The 20,598-nt window shown below is 31.2% G+C and overlaps 2 protein-coding genes across 2 annotated transcripts; both read right to left on the bottom strand.

The window, feature by feature from the left end:
• Positions 1 to 3,624: 3,624 nt before the first annotated feature.
• On the bottom strand, positions 3,625 to 8,163 carry LOC142626775 (GTP-binding protein SAR2-like). Its single transcript, XM_075800478.1, has 4 exons — positions 7,832 to 8,163; positions 7,642 to 7,743; positions 5,455 to 5,601; positions 3,625 to 4,318 (listed from the first exon to the last, which is right to left on the bottom strand). Exons 1-4 carry the CDS (start codon positions 7,973 to 7,975, stop codon positions 3,992 to 3,994), a joined length of 720 nt encoding a protein of 239 aa, XP_075656593.1. The 5' UTR covers positions 7,976 to 8,163; the 3' UTR covers positions 3,625 to 3,991.
• Positions 8,164 to 14,178: 6,015 nt separating this feature from the next.
• LOC142629484 (small COPII coat GTPase SAR1A-like) lies at positions 14,179 to 17,549 on the bottom strand. The gene is made up of 4 exons (XM_075803484.1): positions 17,361 to 17,549; positions 17,134 to 17,235; positions 16,176 to 16,331; positions 14,179 to 15,040 (listed from the first exon to the last, which is right to left on the bottom strand). Exons 1-4 carry the CDS (start codon positions 17,445 to 17,447, stop codon positions 14,714 to 14,716), a joined length of 672 nt encoding a protein of 223 aa, XP_075659599.1. The 5' UTR covers positions 17,448 to 17,549; the 3' UTR covers positions 14,179 to 14,713.
• Positions 17,550 to 20,598: the final 3,049 nt, after the last annotated feature.

Here is a 20,598-nt window from a genome sequence, read left to right on the forward strand (position 1 = left end):
TAATTTTGTAAATACCATTATCTATTTTACACTATATTATATTAAAATATCAAATTTCTTAATTTTTTTAAGGACAAAATTTAATTACAAAACTAGTTGTAGTATAAAACTACTACGTTACTCAATAAAATAAGTATTATTACATATTTTGAAAATTTAGCTGTTAAATTTCATATTCTTTAAGCTCTTAATACACACGTTAAATTTTGTGTCAATAAAATATTATTTATTATATGATCTATAAATTTATATTTTATGCATAATTTTAAACTACAAAAACTTGCAATTTAAGAAATTTATTGATGATGTAAGTGCACAATTGCACCTGGACCCAAGAACAGTTATGGGCTCAGGCCCAATGAGCCTTAAACAATATGAATTTGTAGAGTGTGGGCTTGAAACCCAGGTTAGAAGTGTATGAGGATGAAATGACAAACTAAAGATTGCAAGTACTTGGAAACAAAAAGGAGTAATGTAAATAGGCCTCCTCGGACGTAAGCCGAGAGCTGTTCTTATATTATATCTCTCTCTTTTTCCTTGTTCTTTTTAGGTTACAAAAAGTTCCGTCCTGTTTCTGTTCCAGGTCCCTCCTTAAATACTCCTCTTTTTAATACTTTATCCACGTGTTGCCCCCCAATTCCTCCCTTAGCCTAGATATTTCTTTTCTTAGTGCCTTTGAACAGTAACTAGAAGTTTCCCTTCCACTGTTTAAGTGTCACTTCCTCATTAATGCGGCCAGGGTGGTAGGTGCAGGGTCTTTAATGTGGAGGTAGCAGCCTTTACCTTTGATATTCTTCCAACATCGGCGCTTCTAGGACATTCAAGGGTTCTCTCCCTTTAACCATTGGTCTTGACCGTATCATTCCCTAATCTTTACCATGAAGTCTCAGGTTCTTTGATGTCAGTCCGAGGGGAAAACCATCCTCGGCTGGATCCTCGGATCCTCGGCGTATAGGCCGACCCATAGCACCAACAATCACTAACCCTAGGGTCAGGTCGGCCTTCCTTAACAAGGCCCAAAAGGCCCACATTCCCACCAGGATCCTTTTGCCCCACACAGATGACATAGTTATTGATTTTTAATTTCTATAAATTGTGCAAGCGTAGAGGATATAAGAAGAAAATGTAATCCAATGGCGCATTTGTCAAAATTTACCTCCAACAAAAAGATATTAAGTAAACTTGTAACCTTAGACTACAACCAATTTTGTAACTAAATTTTGTCTTTTTTTTAATTGTTTCTCTTTCTTCACTCACAATAACCACTATGCAACATGCACTCTCTTCTTTTAGCCTCAAAATATGTAAATAAATAATAAAAGAAACTATATGCAAAGTGAATAGTGTCAAAAGAAATTTACACAGTTATTATAACAACATTGCAAATTTACAAATTTTTAACTTGATTGATGTGAGTGGTTTTGGAGATTAAATGTGTAAAATTGATACATTTTTCTATTTTGCATTGATTAAGGTAAATGCTCTAAATTTATAACTATTAGAACCAATTTTTACCTAAGAGGAATGATACATGTTTATTGTACGTATGGAGTATTACGCAAAATGAAAGTCATAGTAGAATACAAGATACTCTCTCCTAGACTACACCAACTAGATGTTTTCTCATCTCACAAGAATAGTATATTTGATCGTGATTATAATTAATAAGATTCACTATTATATAAAAAATAGTAAATGTAGGGATAAAAGACCCAAGATGCACTTTTGGGTCGTAGGCTTTGTCCGAGGTTGTCTACTTGTCCGAGGATGGATTGACAGCAGTAAGGAAGTCAGATCTAGAGATCTACAGGCAAATTGCGATAGAAGAAACTAAGGGAAGTAATCCGAGAGGGGATATCTCCTCACCTAAGCAAAGTAAGGATCAGATGGTATGTCATGTTGTCCAGAATGATCTTTTAAGAGGTCTTGTGGATGAAGATATGTTTTATGGGGCACAGAGAATAGGAACAGTTAGAAAATATTTAAGAGAAAACTGCTACCACTGCATTGAATGCTCTGTACCTAAGTCTCTTGTCGCATTAATGAAGAAGTGATATCTGAATAGTGATTTTCAGCCTTACAGCTATTACCTAAAGACTTTCAGAAGGTATTAATGGGACAAGTATCAATGTTAGCAACCTAGACCTACACGTGGAGAGCAAAAATGGGAGAAAAGAGGAAGTATAAGAAGAAAAAAGGTCCTAGAGAGAAAGGGATCAGAGAAAGAATGAGAAAACACTGTAAACTGAATATCTGTAATCCATATTTGAGAGAGAAGAAGTATAAGAATTTGTTCCTCGGCTTGAGTCCGATGACAACTTTTGTCATACAAACTAATCCATCCCTATTATTTTGCAATCTTGGGTCATTGTTGTTATTGTGTAAACTCATTAGAAACAAGATTTCTGACCCCCTCTCTATATATTTATTATATTGGACTTTTTGGGTCTATGCCCTTCCTCTTGTTGGGCTTACGCACAAATTGCGACCTTACAGTAAATATCATCTCTTTGTACTCGTAGGACATCAAATAACCGGTAAGTTTTTTTTTTTTTGAGAAGTTGGTGTTAGTTTGTCTAACTGAAAATAACATTCCAATCACAATTTATCAATATAAAATCTTGAAAAATGTTTTTTTTATTTAATAATTTATTCTATTTTTTATGTACAACATTTTTAAAAATTGTTTTTTCTATGTAAAAGTATAATTATGTTAACCATCAACAAATAAGCTCTTGACAAAAAAAAAAAAAAAAAACTAATTCATATGTACAACAATACAAAATCTCATATCGGGGAGAGAAAGTGGACCAAGCCAAGGAAAAAAGAGGAGATGGGGGTGAGCCCCAAGAAGAACAAAGGGCGGCCCAGATTGTCAAATTAATGGGCCATCAAATTGGTCTCTCTAGGAAGAATAACAAAATTCCCACATTTTGAAGGTTGATAGAAATACATTTGTATCTCATACCATTTGGACGTATTAGTAGTATGTCTAATCCACAAATTAATTAAAAAAAATTTATGTAAAAGAAAAGAAAAACATATTTACAAATAGTACCAAAACTATCATAATAATTAGTGAGCCAATTACAACTCTAAATTAGTTATCAACATACATATATTAAGTCACTTAACATAAAGAAGTATGTAGTATGCAAGTTTTATTATATTAAAATACAATATTGTGATAAATTATCAAAATAATAAAATAAATATTAAATTTTATTTTAGATTCCCTGAAGCTTAGATAATTAAGTTTCACCTAAATTAAACTTTATAACAATTAATAAGATTAATATAACTTTAGTTCCGATATAAATTTTAATTTCTTGAAACTTAGGTAATAAAATATTAGAAAAATTAAACTATTTAAATTGTTAATCAGATATAAAAAGATAAACTTATTCATTAATTAAAAAGAGTAAATGTACGTAGCCACTTGTGGCAAAGAGAGGACAACCTTTTGGCACAATTACAAATTTTTGGATCAAATTTTATTATATGGTATGCATATGATACAATATGAAATTTTTTGTCTACAAGAACAATTATTATGAGGTGACGTCAAGATTTTAAATCTTTATCATATATATATATATATATATATAAAATCAACAAATAAACTTCATTCCCTACCAATAATTACCACTTCTCAATCAACATTTTGAAGGATCTTACATAATGGCTGAAATAATGTTTTGAGAATCACCCTACAAATGACAAACTTTGAAGGAATCTAGAAATATTGTTTTGTCATTTTTTTGAATGTTTTTCATAAAATATTGTTTTTTCTAACGTACTCAATACATATGGAAGTTTGTCATACTAGGAGAACTCCCTAGTATGCACAGTGACTGCATTACTTCAAGTCCCTTCACCTAAACCAGATGGATCTCATTTGGTACTAGCTAGATATAGCAGGAGATCTGGCAATGCACCCAGCAGCATCTCCACTTAAAATAAGCTGCGAAATCTTCACTTCTAATGCCTACTACTTAATGTACTTAGAAAGCCGCTTGAAGCCATCCAGATACTGCCTTTGGTTGTATGATTCAGCCACAAAAACCTCAAGGGGACGGGCATTTGCTTCTGCCAGGTCTACCCCACCATTCCCTGTGGTGATGTTGTTCAGGTCTAAGAGGGAACACAATTCCTCTTCTGGGCAAGAAGAAGGTTCAGCAGTTGTTATGCAAAAAATAAGAAATGGGACATTTGCAAAGGCCTCATCAGAAAGTAGAGCGTTCAGCTCTTCTCTTGGCCCCAAAAATCGCTCCCTGTTCCTGGTATTAGCGTTCACAATGTACACAACTGCATCCATCTACAGAACAAAGATCGAAATGTATTAAGCAAAAATGAAATACTTATCAAGGAAGATATCATGATGAAGCAACACACAACGAGCATAACTCAAAACGTTTTCCACTATGTTAGCCAATCAGGCAGCAATTCGCCAAATTCCCAATCCAGAATCTCAAGAGATGTACAAGGATCAGTTTTTTCATTGTTAAATTTTTTTCCCGCATTTCCCAGATGTTATTTAAAGCAATTAACAAGAAAGAATAATCAACATGTAAGATGTAGATGACGTACTAGTGAAATTATGAAATTCCATTTTTTAATGCAAAAGATCTGGAATGTAATATTTGACCTAGATAAATTTGGTAGGATGACAAAGAGAATGAATTATGTATGTTGAGACACTATTAAGTATTAACAGACCTTCTAAAACAAAATGTGCTATCACCGAACTCCCACGATCAAGGTTTGCTTCTCATGAATCAAATATAAACATGGAAATGTCTGCCTGGGATTATGAAGGCGAAAGTATTTATGGTCAGGCGTAACACAAGCAAAAACAATTTCACATGCAGCTGGTGTTCAGTTGAGCTACCAAAGCTCAAGCATATGGGACACAAATTAATGAAAATTAATTAATGTAGATATACAAGAGCACCAAAATTCTCATTTGCTTAGTACATTGGTTACAGTTTAGCCAGATCAGTTAAAAATATACAATGGCTAATTTTTCCATTCTAAACCAAAATATTCAATATTGCCAGATTTCTGGCATATCCAGTCACAACTCAAAAGTTTTTCATGGTTCAACTTGTGCTGAATCTGAATTCAGCCTACTAGCAAAATCTAGGCACGATCATGTAAGTCATGTTTTCTATCAGTCCACATTGAATAAAAAAATGGACTCCACATTAATTAAAAAAAATAAGGACTAAGACGTAAAGGATTCCATTAAACTAAAACAGAGAGTACATCAGATAAAACAGCCTGGTCTAACACAGCAAGAGAGTTAGAACTAGGTTACCCCAAAACATGCAAGCTTTCTCAAGAGTAAATAAGAAATTTAAATTACAATCACATATTCACAATTTCATCATATTGCACAAATCATTAACTAGACATTCTCAACAATGATAGTTGATAGATTGAGAAACATACCTTGGCACAGTAGTCTCTCCAAACTCTACGAGCTATCGAATGTTCTCCTAAATCAAAGAAGTTAAACTTGATTCCCCCAATACTAGACACACATGATGTCAAATACTGTGATGGCATATTCAGTGGTGTCTCATTCCTAAGTATGCACTGCAATATTCACTCACCAAGACCCACAAAAAACAATATCAATTCAATGGTAGTCAAGTTAAACAAAACACCAAGTCACCATTTGTTCACTGAGAATCAAATTTAAATAAATAAATAAAAGAAGCCTTATCAATATTAAGTTTGTTTTAAAATTTTCACATACACTAATAATAATAACTGTCCCGCTTTACATCCTCATGAATTATTGACCCAAGAAATCAAACTCACTTGGTTTCTATTTGGCATCAAGTTCTTACCTTTTACAACCCTATTTGACACTCTGCTTAACCTAAAACCTCTATCACTATTTGGTTTCTATTTGGCATCAAGTTCTTACCTTTTACAACCCTATTTGACACTCTGCTTAACCAAACCTCTATCACTATTTTTGGTTCGAGGGTAGTGGGATGGAAAGGAAAGGGAGTAGAGGAAAGTAAAATTAAGGGAGGGATTCATTTTCCTTCCTAGGCCACCAATTTCTTTTCTTCCAATTTGAGAGGAAATGGAGGCTGGAGAGCGAAGAAAAGGGCTTATGGGCGGGATCAATCAATAAGCTATTTCCTTTCTCTTCTTTTCGAGTCCAAATCTTATATCCCATTCTTTCTACTCTACTATATACTCCACAAATAAAAACATGTCACATGTCCATCTAACTTATTAAATGCTAAATTTACGTCTTCTATTATTTCAATTACCTAAATATGATAGGTTATTTCAATTTTCTAAAATAATTAAATAAATAACCTATCATATTTAGGTAATTGAAATAATAGAAGACGTAAATTTAGCATTTAATAAATTAGATGGACATGTAATATGTTTTTATTTGTGGAGTATATAGTGAAGCAAGAAGAGTGAGACAAAAGATTTGGACTCCTTACTTTCTTATTATAAACCAAACACTTGAGAAAGTAACTTCTTTCCTTTCTCTTCCTCTTCCTCTTCTCCCCTCCCCTTCCTTTCTATTCCCTTCCTTGTGTTTGTCAAACAGAGTTCTAAAAATTCTGAACCCTTCTAGATTTCCAAGTTCCAACTATGTGGTAGCTGCTGGATTGAGATTTTCTAGAGTTCCTAGGGTAGTCTACCATGTAGAGTTCTTTTAATCTTAACCTTTCATTTATCATAAAAGGTCTAGATTTTGCCATATCATTAATCCACTAAAAAATCTACAAAAATAATGATTTTAAAAAATAACTACTCATAAATGATAGTTATTACCTTAAATGCGAAGAATCAATAGTGGCTATGACATTGCAGCATTAAATGCAAAAGAAATTTGCTTATTTAGAAAATTGATTATTTTGCACATAGACCATAAAGCATACATATATATGATACATGAATGGCAGAGACACCTGAGTTTTCATTCCAATTGTTTTAATCTTCTATTAATTTTATTAAAATTAAGCATATACATGTTTTTTTTTTTTTTTCCTCAAGTACATGATTGGCACTTAGGATCATAAAATATGATTTTTCAATGTCCCATTTCAGTCGAACCTATACTTTGAAATTAACAACCAAAACAATTTGTAGAACAAATTGAAAAATGAAGAGGGGAAGGAGAAGATGACTTTCATGTTTTCTTAGAGACCTGATTTAGGTAAAAGAGGTAAGGTACTAATTATCATTATCAGTAGTTATTTTTTAAACCATTATTTTAGGGGATTTGTTAGTGGATTAATAATATGAAAAAATTTGCACCTTTTATTATAAATGAATGGTTAAGATTAATAGAACTCAATACCGTAGATTACGAACTCAACAGGATCTCAATCCGTTAGCTGCTAGTCTAGTTGCATTTATTACAACTATATCGTATGCCCAAAAACATAATCTACTATAAAACCTCTGCCCAAAAAAGGGAAAAAAAAAAACCTACTATATTGTTTTCCTTATTTTAATTTTTCGTGATAGAATTATAGAACCACAATTTCATTCTCAGTGAAAAAGCCAAAAAAAAAAAAAAAAATCAAATTTCCTTAACTTTTTCTCAGGAAAAAAAAAAAACTTAATAGGAAAATATTTCAGGAGAGGTACCTCATCAAAGAGTTTCAAAATCACTGACTGCTTGTAGACCATATCCTGGCCTAAGAACAAGACTTTGGCCACCTTTGGTTTGAAGGGATAAAATTCACATAGCTTTTCTCAGAGAAAAAAAAAAACACTAATAAACACAAAGCTTTAAAAATTAGCAAAATGCTTAAGAATTAAAGAGAGAGAAAGGCACCTCAATGTTGAAGAAATGAGAGAAAGATAGATTCACCAAGTACACTAAAATATAAGGCCAGACTTGAAAGAGGAAATGAGAGTACCAATTCAGCAAATTCAACAAAATAAAGGGCAAAGCTTGAGCTCTGTTGGGCAAAACCATCCTTCTTTCTCTCTTTTCTGTTTTCTGTGTCTCTGTGAGAGGGAGAGAGTGAGAGATAGAAAAGGAGTGGGAAAAAAAGGCTGTGACTTGGTTCAGTTGTTGTATGTCAGAGAGAGAGAGAGAGAGAGAGAGAGACAACAAGACTGTGACTTTGTTCTGATTGGTGGATCCTAAGACTTTTGAGACAACAATTCACCTTAAACAACTCCATTTGCCACACCTTTTACCGCGTTATAAATAATAGTTTATATAAAATTTTAACAAATACTCTCACGATATTTAATAATAAATTATTTTTATAAATTTCTTTATGAAAAAAAAAAATTGACAATTTTTTATAAATTTCATTAAAATGATCCCAAAACATTTATAAAATAGTCATTTAACAAATACTTTAAAGCCATCAATTAACAAGACTATCTTATATTACTTTAGAAAATACTAACGAATACTTTTAAAAAATAATTCATACTTGTTAGCATAAATTCATTACTTTTTCTTCATTATTTACAATTAATTATCTCATAATGAGAAAAATTTTCTACACCTCTATATTATGTAATTTTGTCATTTTGAGTGCTACCATACATACATATGGAAAGAAATTTGGCTATCACACATTCACACTAGTGTTACTCAAAACTCGGTGTAATTTACATCCTTACATGTCTTGCCAAAACTCTCTGAATCATGTGTTTTATTGCCAAAATACAATAAAACATAAGGCAAGACTTGAACCCAATTGATCAAAATCATCCTCTCTCTCTCTCTCTCTCTCTCTGTCTCTTTTCTTTTGATGTGTGTGTGTGAGACTCAGAAAGAGAGAGGCCGTGTGAGTGCTTTCATTTAGTGAGTTTTTTTTTTTTTAATTGGCACTGTAGCTACAGTGTCTTTTTTTTTTTTTTTTTTTTTCTTTTCCAATGATCGGTTTGTGTATTTTTTTTTTTAAATATTGATGTAAGCTAACATTTATATTGTTATATAGACACAATAAATTTCACAAAAATTTCATAATTATTGAATAAAAGCGGCAATGCCGCTACAGTGCTTTCGCACTGTGCATCCAGTGTATTGGCTGTGCAGCACTGTAACTGCAACAATGCTTTGGTTTAGTGAGTCTTTTTTTTTTTTTTTTCTTCTAGTAATCAGTTTGTGTTTTTTTTCTTTTAAATATTGATGTAATCTGACATTTATATTGTTATACAGACAAAACAAATTTCACAATATTTTCACAATTATTGACGTGTCAATTTCTTACCAGTCAAAATAAAATAATAAAATAAAATATGAGATTGGTTTTTTTTTTTCAATAATCGATTTGTGTTTTTTTTTTTAAATATTGATGTAAGCTGATATTTATATTGTTATACTGACACAAAAAATTTCACAATATTTTCATAATTATTGACGTGTCAAATTCTTACAAGTCGAAATAAAAATAATAAGATAAAATTCAGTGTCCATTCGAAGCTTTTTCATGTATGCTTATTTACATTTTCTTTTTGTCACAATTTAAAAAATAAAATAAGAGTAAGTTTGTTGTCACATATTTAATATAAAAATTATAATTTTTTTTAATCTTATATTTAGCAAAAAGCTCTGGGTTTGTTTAGTGTTGTTGTTTAAACAATAGTTTTCGTTGTTTAAATAATAGTACACTTATTTTTACAATATTTTTTCACCTACACATATTTTCACAATACTTATAATGTTACTAAAAATCTCTTACCAAATAGACCTTTTATTGCCAAATGGACACTTACTAATGTAATAATACACAATAAATTTCACAACTGAAAATAAATGTTTTAAAAAAAATGCTACAATACTTATTGTTATCACAATACACTGTAGCACTGTAGCTACAACAGTGCTTCGGTTTAGTTAGCCACTTTTTTTTTTTTTTTTCTTTCAGTAATCGGTTTGTGTTTTTTTTTTCTTTTAAATATTGATGTACGCTGACATTTATATTGTTATACAGACACAACAAATTTCACAATATTTTCAGAATTATTGATGTGTCAATTTCTTACAAGTCAAAATAAAATAATAAAATATGAGACAACTGAAAATAAATGTTTTAAAAAAATGTTACATTAACACTTATTGTTATCATAATATTTTCACAATTGTTGAGATCTCAGTTTCTTATAGATAAAAAAAATGCTAAGTCCACAACATTTTAATATTAATTTCTACAGTGCCTAAAGTTTTTTTTTCTCAGTAATCGGTTTGTATTTTTTTCTTTTAAATATTTATATAAACTGGCATATATATTGTTATACTGACACAACAAATTTCACAATATTTTTACAATTATTGAGGTATCAATTTCTTACAAGTCGAAATAAAAAAATAAATTATGAGACTGTGACCAACCACAATTGAAAATAAATATTTTGAGAAAATGTTACAACACTTATTGTTATCACAATATTTTCACAATTGTTGAGATCTCATTTCTTATATATCAAATAAAAAATTTCTAAATCCATAATATTTTAACATTAATTTCACAACAAATCATAGGTAAGCTATTATTGATGGATAGCACTGGAGCTGCAATGCTTTTGGTTTATTCAACTGGCTAACACAACAAATTTCATAATATTTTTACTTCTTACAAGTCAAAATAAAATAATAAAATATGAGATTGTCACTAACCACAACTGAAAATAAATGTTTTGAGAAAATGTTACAACACTTATTATGATCACAATATTTTCACAATTTTTGAGATCTCAGTTTCTTATAGATCAAATAAAATGCTAAGTCCACAACATTTTAACATTAATTTCTATAGTGCTTATATTTTTTTTCCTAGTAATCGATTTGTTTTTTTTTTCTTTTAAATATTTATGTAAGCTGTCATATATATTGTTATATTGACATAAAAAATTTCACAATATTTTTACAAATATTGAAGTATCAATTTCTTACAAGTCAAAATAAAATAATAAAATATGAAACTGTGACCAACCACAACTAAAAATAAATATTTTGAGAATAACAATAACAATATTATCAGTTTAAAACCAATAATAACTTGTCATTTATAATTTGTTTTAAAAATGTTATGAATATAACATTTCTCTCAAATAAAATAAAAAATTATCTATTTAGATCCTAAAAATGAAAATATTGTGATATTTTGTTGTATTCCTAGACTTCTTTTTTGATATAGTCAAATTAAGTGAACCAAAATTTACAGCTTCATACACGAAATTTATATTAATTTTCTCACTACTGGCCAGCACGTGATTTACAAATGCAGCCAACACTAGTATTTATAAAACTGAGAAGGTTATGGATATGGAAGAAGAAGTTCTAGATAGTCAAAATGGTTGGTGACTGTTGACAGGTTGTGCCCGTTAAGGTGGAGTGGGAACATTCTAGACTGGAGTTGAGAACAAAATATGAGCTTTGCCTTGTTGCGAAAGAAAGCGCCAAACCTTTCACACTCTCTTTTTTCTACTCAGCACACCTGAGTTGACCGACCACAACTGAACTAAATAGAATTAAAACTGGTAAGAGTGTCACTCAAAACACGCAACCCTTTTGTCTTGAAAATAATAGTAGTTTTCCAACCACAAGTTGAAGATTTATGATTTATCTCTAAAAAAGAATCATGATGATTTTATTATTAGTCAATATAATCATGTGGATCTTTAATAAAAGAATCTAAATTAAATTATTTTTTTTTAATAAAAAATGTAGTTAAATTTTAACTAACAAAAATAGAAACTTTATTTGTAAGTTTGTATGTATCTTCCAAAAGTTAATGAGAAAATACAATGCCATTGCTCATTTCACTTTAAAAAACTGAAATTTTAGTGAATCAACCTTGGCATTATCTAAATTAAACTTTTAATTCATATTAAACAATTACTCCAAGGATTGGCCCCATTTCCTGATCTCGCATATGACACGTTTGCTTGCCAATAGAACATGCCATTAGAATATTCTCTTTGGATGTTCTCTTGGATTTGGGTTGGGAGGCCTATGCATTGCATAGTTCAGTGTGTTATGCTACACTCTTACTTATGAATTAAGATTTTTAGAATTTTGGGGCATGTTTGGTACATTAACTTAAACACTTTTAGTTTCTTAATTTCTTTAAAACTTTTTTCGCTCTCTCATTGTGTGTGTGTTTAAATACTTAGTATTCTAAAAAAAAAAAATCTAAATGGAATCATTTTAACATAAATGGATAATAATTTAAAAGCTTTTGATGCCCATATGTTAGCATTTTTCATGTTTAGCAAAAAAAAAAAAAAAAGTTGGCATTTTTCACGCTGTGATTTTTAATTTTTTTTTCATTGCTTTGTATTGTCTCGTAGAGAATTCTTATCAAGTATTTGTTCTTTTATTAAGCCTTCCTTTGTGAAGAATTGAAAGCTGAAATGTGGCAATTGAAACAAATGTTTTCTCAAATGAACCCACTATTTACTCAAGCAAAATATATATTTTTTTAAGGTTATGAACATGTATATTTTTAATGTATTCAATTGGATTAGTTTTATCGTGTTATTCATATAGTAATGGTGATGATGTCAATGACTATTTTCCGGTTGCTGTAAATTTATCATCAGGAAACCACATTAGGAAATATGCAGCTGGTGGTTTGTTTTGGTTTGATGACTATTTACTTTATATTATCCTACTAAATGTATTATAAAGTTTCAAATGTTGATATATATATATATATATATCAAAGTTGGAAGCTTTATTTCAAAAACTAATTGGTGTTTTGGTTTGATGATAAAGAACATTATCAGAAGCGGACGTCATAGGTTGAAACTTTCTCAAAAAAAAAAAAAAAAAAGAAGTTGGAAGCTTTATTATAACATTGTAGACATTTGGAATGTATTCTTTTAGGCATAATTGTTATTATAGAAAAAAAAATTTATTTCGATACTATATTATTAATTTGGTAACGTTGGTTACCAAATTAATAATATAGTATCGAAATAATTTTTTTTTTTATAATAACAATTATGCCTAAAAGAATACATTCCTTTAGGCACAATAGTTATTATAGAAAAAAAAAATTATAATAACAATTAGGTGTGTGAGTGTATTCCTTTATCTCATCTCTTTTCCCCTATATATGTGTGTGTGTGTTTCTCAAAAAAAAAAAAAAAAATTGGTAATGTGTATTGTGTGCGTAAAAATTTACAGTTTAAACTAGATCCAGTACTGTATTTAGTATTAGTTTTTGTTTATCTATAAATAGGTTGTAAAACCAAAATGCAGGGAAAATTTTTGCAACTAGAAAAAAAAAGGACCTATAGTCTAAAGGCTATATTACAGAAAAATATAATTAAAAATAAATGCCTATAGGAGCAATTTAAAACCGCTTGTAATCACCGGTATAGGTTATTTTGACAATTTCTAAAAAACACCGGTATAGGGTTACAAAAATGCCAGGACTTATAACGGCAATTGGTGTAGCTCACCCGGGGCTATTGTCACACTTATTGGGTGTAGAAGAAGAAGAAGAAATTTCCTCTAGATGGTCAAAATGGTGACCGTTGACAGGTTGTGCCCGTTAGGAGTTAGGAACATTCTAGACTGGAAAAAAAAATTAACGAATATTCCAATGACATTTGTTAAGAAATTTTTTTATGAAAAAAAAAATGACAGTTTTTTATAATTCTCATTCAAATGATATTAAAACAATCTTAAAATAGTCATTTAACAAATACTTTGAAGCTATCAGTTAACAAGACTGACTTATATTATTTTGAAAAATTTTAACAGATGTTCTTAAGAAACAATCCATACTTGTTGGCATAACCTTATTACTTTTCTTCACTATTTACAATTAATTATCTTATAATGAGAAAAATCTTCTACACCTCTACATTCTGTAATTTTGCCATTTTGAGTGCTACCATACATACATATGGGAAGAAATTTGGCTATCATACATTTCACACTGGTGTTACTCAAAACTCAGTGTGATTTATATCCTTACATGTCTTGCCAAAACTTTCTGAATACTGTATCCCATGCAGTCCAATTATTACTTATTAAAAATCTGTTTTTGAATACTATAATTACGTGCGGAAACAGATTTTGATCAAGAAGAATCTGGTTTGGGACTTGGTATGATGGTATCGTTCAAACTTTGGTAAGTAATTCAAGTACTATGAAGTTAATGCACTTAGCAAAAGAGATTCAAGTAATATCAATGTTGCTTTGTTTTGTTTTTGTCCTATCTTTACAGATAGTCAAGGTCTTTCTGTTTCATACTTTATTTGGTTTGGAAAGCAAAAGTGAAGCTAAGTTTACTTCCAACATATAAAGTACTTCCGGAAATAACAAAAGGTAACCTCAATTTGGGCAATAATGAAGCATATTATTGCTTTTAAGCTGATACATAAGCATTTAATTAGTAAATGTTATAGAATCTGTGCTCTAGGTGTGTCTTATGGGTAGAGATATAAGAATTGTTGGTAAAGAGCCTGCTGAAGGAGGCACTTGCTTGAACATCAATCTCAAGCTTACCAGATGCAGACACAGAAGGAGAACTCCCTTGTATGCACAGTGATTGCCCTCTCCAAACGGATTTCAATCTTTCGCATGACTTCAAGTCCCTTCACCTAAACCAGATGGATCTCATGTGGTAGTTGTTATAGCAGGCAATCAACTCGCGTAGTCAAGAATTGAACTGGCAGTGCGCCCAGCATCTTCACTTGACATAAGATGTGAAATCTTCACTTGTTATGCCTACTACTTAATATACTTAGAAAGCCACTTGAAACCATCCAGATACTGCTTTTTGTTGCATGAGTCAGCCACAAAAACTTCAAGGGGGCGGGCATTTGCGACTGCCAGGTCTACCCTACCCTTCCCTGTGGTGATGTTGGTCAGGTCCAAGAGGGAACACAATTCCTCTTCTGGGCAAGAAGATAATTCAGCAGTTGTTATGCAAAAAATAAGAAATGGGACATTTGCAAAGGCCTCATCAGAAAGTAGAGCGTTCAACTCTTCTCTTGGCTCTGAAAGTCGCTCTCTGGTCTTGGTATTAGCATTCACAATGTACACAACTGCATCCATCTACAGAACAAAGATTGAAATGTATTTAGCAAAAATGCAATACTTAAAAAGGAAGATATCACGAAGGAGCAACACATAATGACAAGCACAACTCGATACATAGCCACTTTATTAGGCAATCAGGCAGTAATTTGCCAAATTCCCACCCAGAACCTCAAGATATATTTAAGGATCACTTTTTTTTTTCTCTCTCACATTTCCCAGATGGTATTTAAAACAACTAACAAGAAACAAGGGCTAAACAAGAAAGAATAATTAACATGTAAGAGGTAAATGATGTACTAGTAAAATTATGAAATTCCATATTTTAATGTAAGAGATCTGCATTGTAATATTTGAACTACATAAACTAGGTAGAATGACAGAGAGAATGAGTTATGCATGTTGAGACACTATTGGCAGAGCTAGCAACAATATCAGTAAAATCCCATGATCAATGTTCTCCCACGAATCAGACAAACACAAAAAGGTTTTCCAAGGATTATGAAGGCAAAATTATATTAAGATTTAGGTTCAGGCAGTAACATAAGTAAAAACAAATTGAACAGGCCACTGGTGTTCAGTTGGGATAGCAAAGCTCAAGCATATGGGACAGTGACACATATAGAAGAAAGTTAATAACTGTAGATATATAAGAGCACCAAATTCTCATTATCTTAAAAATATTACATGTAACCAAGTATTACAAAGGCAAACTTTCCCATTCTAAACCAAAATACTCAATACTATCAAATTTGTGGCATATACAGTCACAACTCAAAGTTTATCATGGTTCAAATCGGGGTGAATTCTAGCAAAACCTAGTCACAATCATGTAATTCATGTTCTCTATTAGTCAAAATTGAATCAAGAAAAAAAAAGGACTTAGACAGAAGGATTCCATTAAACAGAAACAGATACTAAGTGCATCAGATAAAACAGCCAGGTCTAAGTCTAACAGAGCAATATGGTTTTTTTATTTTTTTTGGAGGTGGATAATCAGCAAGAGGGTTAGAGCTAGGCTACCCCAAAACATGCAAGAATTCTCAAGAGTAAATATGAAATCAGAACTACAATCACAATATCTACATAGATATTGCACTTATCATTAACTTAATATTCTCATCAAACAAAATTGATAGATTGAGAAATGTACCTTGGCAGAGTAGTCTCTCCAAACTCTACGAGCTATCCAGTGGCTTCCTAAATCATAAAAGTTAAACTTGATTTTCCCAATACAAGATACCCATGATGTCAAATACGGCGCTTGTGTAGTATTTGATGACATCTCATTTCTAGATATGCTCTGCCTCTGCAAATATTCATTCATCAATACCCACAAAAAAGAATATGAAGTCAATGGTAATCAAATTAAACAAAACATCAATCCACCATTTGTTTGCTCTTTGCTGAGAATCAAAATCAAACCAAAAAAGAAAGAAAAAGAGAAGCTTTTTCAGAATTAAGTTTTGGCTTCAAAGCTCAAAAATATCACATTCACTAACACAAAAAACTGTTTTGAGCCAAAGAGTAGGTGCACCACTCGGTTTTTTGCCCTCTCTACACCTTTAACTAATGTAACACTTTATGCACTCTCTTAACCTAAAATCTTCACATTCCGTATGTCTTTAGATTTTCAACTAGGTCTTAGTGGATTGACTAGTTTCATCTACTAAAACTATATCATTTGCAAAAGGCATAATCAATTAAAATTATATAGCCTACAGAAAGTATACAACAACTACTTTATCTAGCTTCCTACTTATTATTTTCTTTACTAGCATTTAATTTTTTATAATATAACCAAAACCCCATTTTCATTTAAAAACAAAATCGAAACTTTTGGGCTTATTGGCCGACCCTAACATGTTTGTTGAGGCTCTATAGCCGATTTCAAAATTCCCAAATTTTGGCACTAATCTTGATAGTTGTTGTTGGACCAGGTTCCTTAACCATCACCACAACCTATTCTCAACTCAAAAAAAAAAAAAAAAACAAAATAAAGAAAAATATTTCAGGATTTCCTTTTCTTTTAAAGAGAGAGGTACCTCATCTCCTGAGCCAAAAAAAAAAAAAGGAGAGAGAGAGAGAGAGAGAGAGAGAGAGAGAGGTACCAAATCTGAGAGGCTCAAAATCACTGACAGTTTGTAGAGCATATCCTGGCCTAAGAACAAGACGTTGGCCTCCTTTGGTTTGAAGGGATAAAAGGTGCTCAGCTTTTCTCATGAAAAAAAAAATAATAATAAAGAAGATCACATAAAAATTAAAACAAAACTTTGAGAATGAGCAAAATGCTTAAGAAATTAGAGTGAGGGAGAGAGAGAGAAAGAGAGAGAGGCACCTCAATGTTGAAGAAATGGAAAAACCATTGATTCAGCAAATACAATAAAACATAAGGCAAGACTTGAACCCAATTGATCAAAATCATCCTTTCTCTCTCTCTCTCTCTCTGTTCTTTTCTTTGATGTGTGTGTGTGAGACTCAGAAAGAGAGAGACCGTGTGAGTTTCATTTATAAAACTGAGAAGGCTACGGATGTGGAAGAAGAAGTTCTTCTAGATAGTCAAAATGGTTGGTGACTCTTGACAGGTTGTGCCCGTTAAGGTGGAGTTGGAACATTCTAGACTGGAGATGAGAACAAATATGAGCTACAAAAAAGCGCCAAACCTTTCACACACTCTCTTTTTTCTACTCAGCTCACCTGAGTTGACCGACCAGAACTGAACTAGATAGAATTAAAACTGGTAAGAGTGTCACTCAAAACACGCAACCCTTTTGTCTTGAAAATAATTAGAGTAGTTTTTCAGCCACAAGTTATCTCTATCATAATGATTTTATTATTAGTCAATATAATCACGTGGATCTTTAATAGAAGAATCTAAATTAAATTTTTTTTAATAAAAAATGTAGTTAAATTTTAACTAACAAAAATAGAAACTTTTTGTAAGTTTATATATGGATTTTGTTAAACTGTGCCCTAAAGGCACACAATAATTAATTATTTTTAGAAATATATTTTTGAAAATTGAAAAAGTATTAATAATTTTTTCAATTTTCGAAAAAATATTTCTAAAAATAGATTGCTTAAATGAGAAAATACAATGGCATTGCTCATATCACTTTAACAAACTGAAATTTTAATGAATCAACCTTGGCATTATCTCACCCTCCCAAAAAAAAAAAAACCTTGGCATTATCTAAATTAAACTTTTAATTCATAATAAACAATTACTTCAAGACTATTGTGCATTTCTAGTACGATAATTACTCTACGAGTATCTATACTTGTGGGGTATAGAGATAAGGGCCAAAGTTTAAGACTTTAAGGAGAAACTTTACATACGTTTATACTTAAATTAAATTAGAATATAATTTCTATTTTATATAAATAAAAAAATAAAAAAACAATTACTCCAAGAATGGACCCGTTTCCTAACCTCCCATAACATTAACGTGACACGTTTGCTTGCCATAGAATATTCTCTTTGGATGTTCTCTTGGATTTGGGTTGGGAAGCCCATACACTGCATAGTTGGTGTGTTATGCTATACTATTACTTATGGATTAAGATTTCTAGAAATTTTTTTTTTTTTTGAGAAGGAAGATTTCTAGAATTTGTATGTTATTTTCACACCTGAGTTGACCAGAAGGTCCAGAACTGAACTAGATAGAATTAAAACTGGTAAGAGTGTCACTCAAAACACGCAACCCTTTTGTCTTAAAAATTAATTAGAGTAGTTTTTCAAGCACAAGTGGAAGATTTAAGATTTATCTCTAAAAAAGAATCATAATGATTTTATTATTAGTCAATATAATCATGTGGATCTTTAATAAAAGAATCTAAATTAAATTATTTTTTTACAAAAAATGTAGTTAAAATTTTAACTAACAAAAATAGAAACTTTTTTTTGTAAGTTTATATATTTCTTCCAAAAGTAAATGAGAAAATACACTGCCATTGCTCATTTCGCTTTAAAAAACTGAAATTTTAATGAATCAACCTTGGCATTATCTAAATTAAACTTTTAATTCATATTAAACAATTACTCCAAGGATAGGCCCCATTTCCTCTCGCATAACATTAACACGACGAGTTTGCTTGCCAATAGAATATACCATTAGAATATTCTCTTTGGATGTTCTCTTGGATTTGGGTTGGGAGGCATATGCATTGCATAGCTCGTGTGTTATGCTATACTCTTGCTTATGGATTAAGATTTCTAGAATTTTTTTTTTTTAAATGAGTAAATTAGATTATTTATTCTTTTTGAAATGAGTAAATTAGATTATACTATTATAAGATAAAATATTGGCCATTTTGATGATATGGTAAAATCTAAATGCAATCACAGTTAGTTTTTTCAAAACCCTCTCCCCTCTCCCTTTATGTATGTGTTAAAATACTTAGTATTCTAATATATATATATATATATATATATATATATATATATATATATATATATATATGCAATCATTTCAACATGGATAATAATTTAAAAGCTTTTGATGCCCATAAGTTAGCATTTTTCATGTTTAGCAAAAAAAAAAAAAAAAAGTTAGCATTTTTCACGCTGTGATTCTTTTCCATTGCTTTGTATTGTCTCGTAGAGAATTCTTATCAAGTATTTGTTCTTTTATTAAGCCTTCCTTTGTGAAGAATTGAAAACTGAAATGTGGCAATTGAAACAAATGTTTTCTCAAATGAACCCACTATTTACTCAAGCAAAATATATATATTTTTTTAATGTTATGAACATGTATATTTTTAATGTATTCAATTGGATTAGTTTTATTGTGTTATTCATATAGTAATGGTGATGATGTCGATGTCGATGACTATTCTCCAGTTGCTGTAAATTTATCATCAGGAAACCACATTAGGAAATATGCAGCTGGTGTTTTGTTTTGGTTTGATGACTATTTACTTTATATTATCCTACTCAATGTATCATAAAGTTTCAAATGTTGATATATATATCAAAGTTGGAATGTCTTTCTTTCCTTAGGCGCAGAAGTCACGTGACTAGCCTTTTTAGTAAGATGAGACTCCACCGAATTGACTGCACAGGGGGTACTATTTTCTAATGGGTTAAAGGGCTTTTGCTTTCCTTCACAGATCTTAAACTCTACATTATCAAGGCCCATTGTGTGGCTGGAAGGGCTGTTGGCATTATGCTTTATAGAATCGTGGGCTGGGGATCCCGAATGGGATTGTCGGGCTTGGTCTTTCAGCACACTTCTCAATTGTTGCCTCTTTCGTGTAACAAGGACCCACGGTCCAAGGCCTTCAGTTTTTTGCGCAGTGCACTCTGCAGTGCCTTGGTTTTTGCTTTCCTCGCCGTTCCTTTCATTCGCCGGTGAGGTTCTGATCACGTAAGGGCATGTTTCAACCTTATGCCCCACCCGTCCACAATCAAAGCACAAAGAGCTGATCCCCTCATACTGAATTCTCTGATCTATCCCTCCCAAATTTGAGCAGTCTTACAATAGGCTTCTCCAAGTTAACTTGCACACACAACCTAGCAAAACGTCCTCTGGATTCTGCCGCCGTGTGTGTATCGACCCTTAGAACAGGTCCTA

Source organism: Castanea sativa, chromosome 3 (genome assembly GCF_040712315.1).
Source record: "Castanea sativa cultivar Marrone di Chiusa Pesio chromosome 3, ASM4071231v1".
In the NCBI taxonomy this organism is placed as follows: domain Eukaryota; kingdom Viridiplantae; phylum Streptophyta; class Magnoliopsida; order Fagales; family Fagaceae; genus Castanea; species Castanea sativa.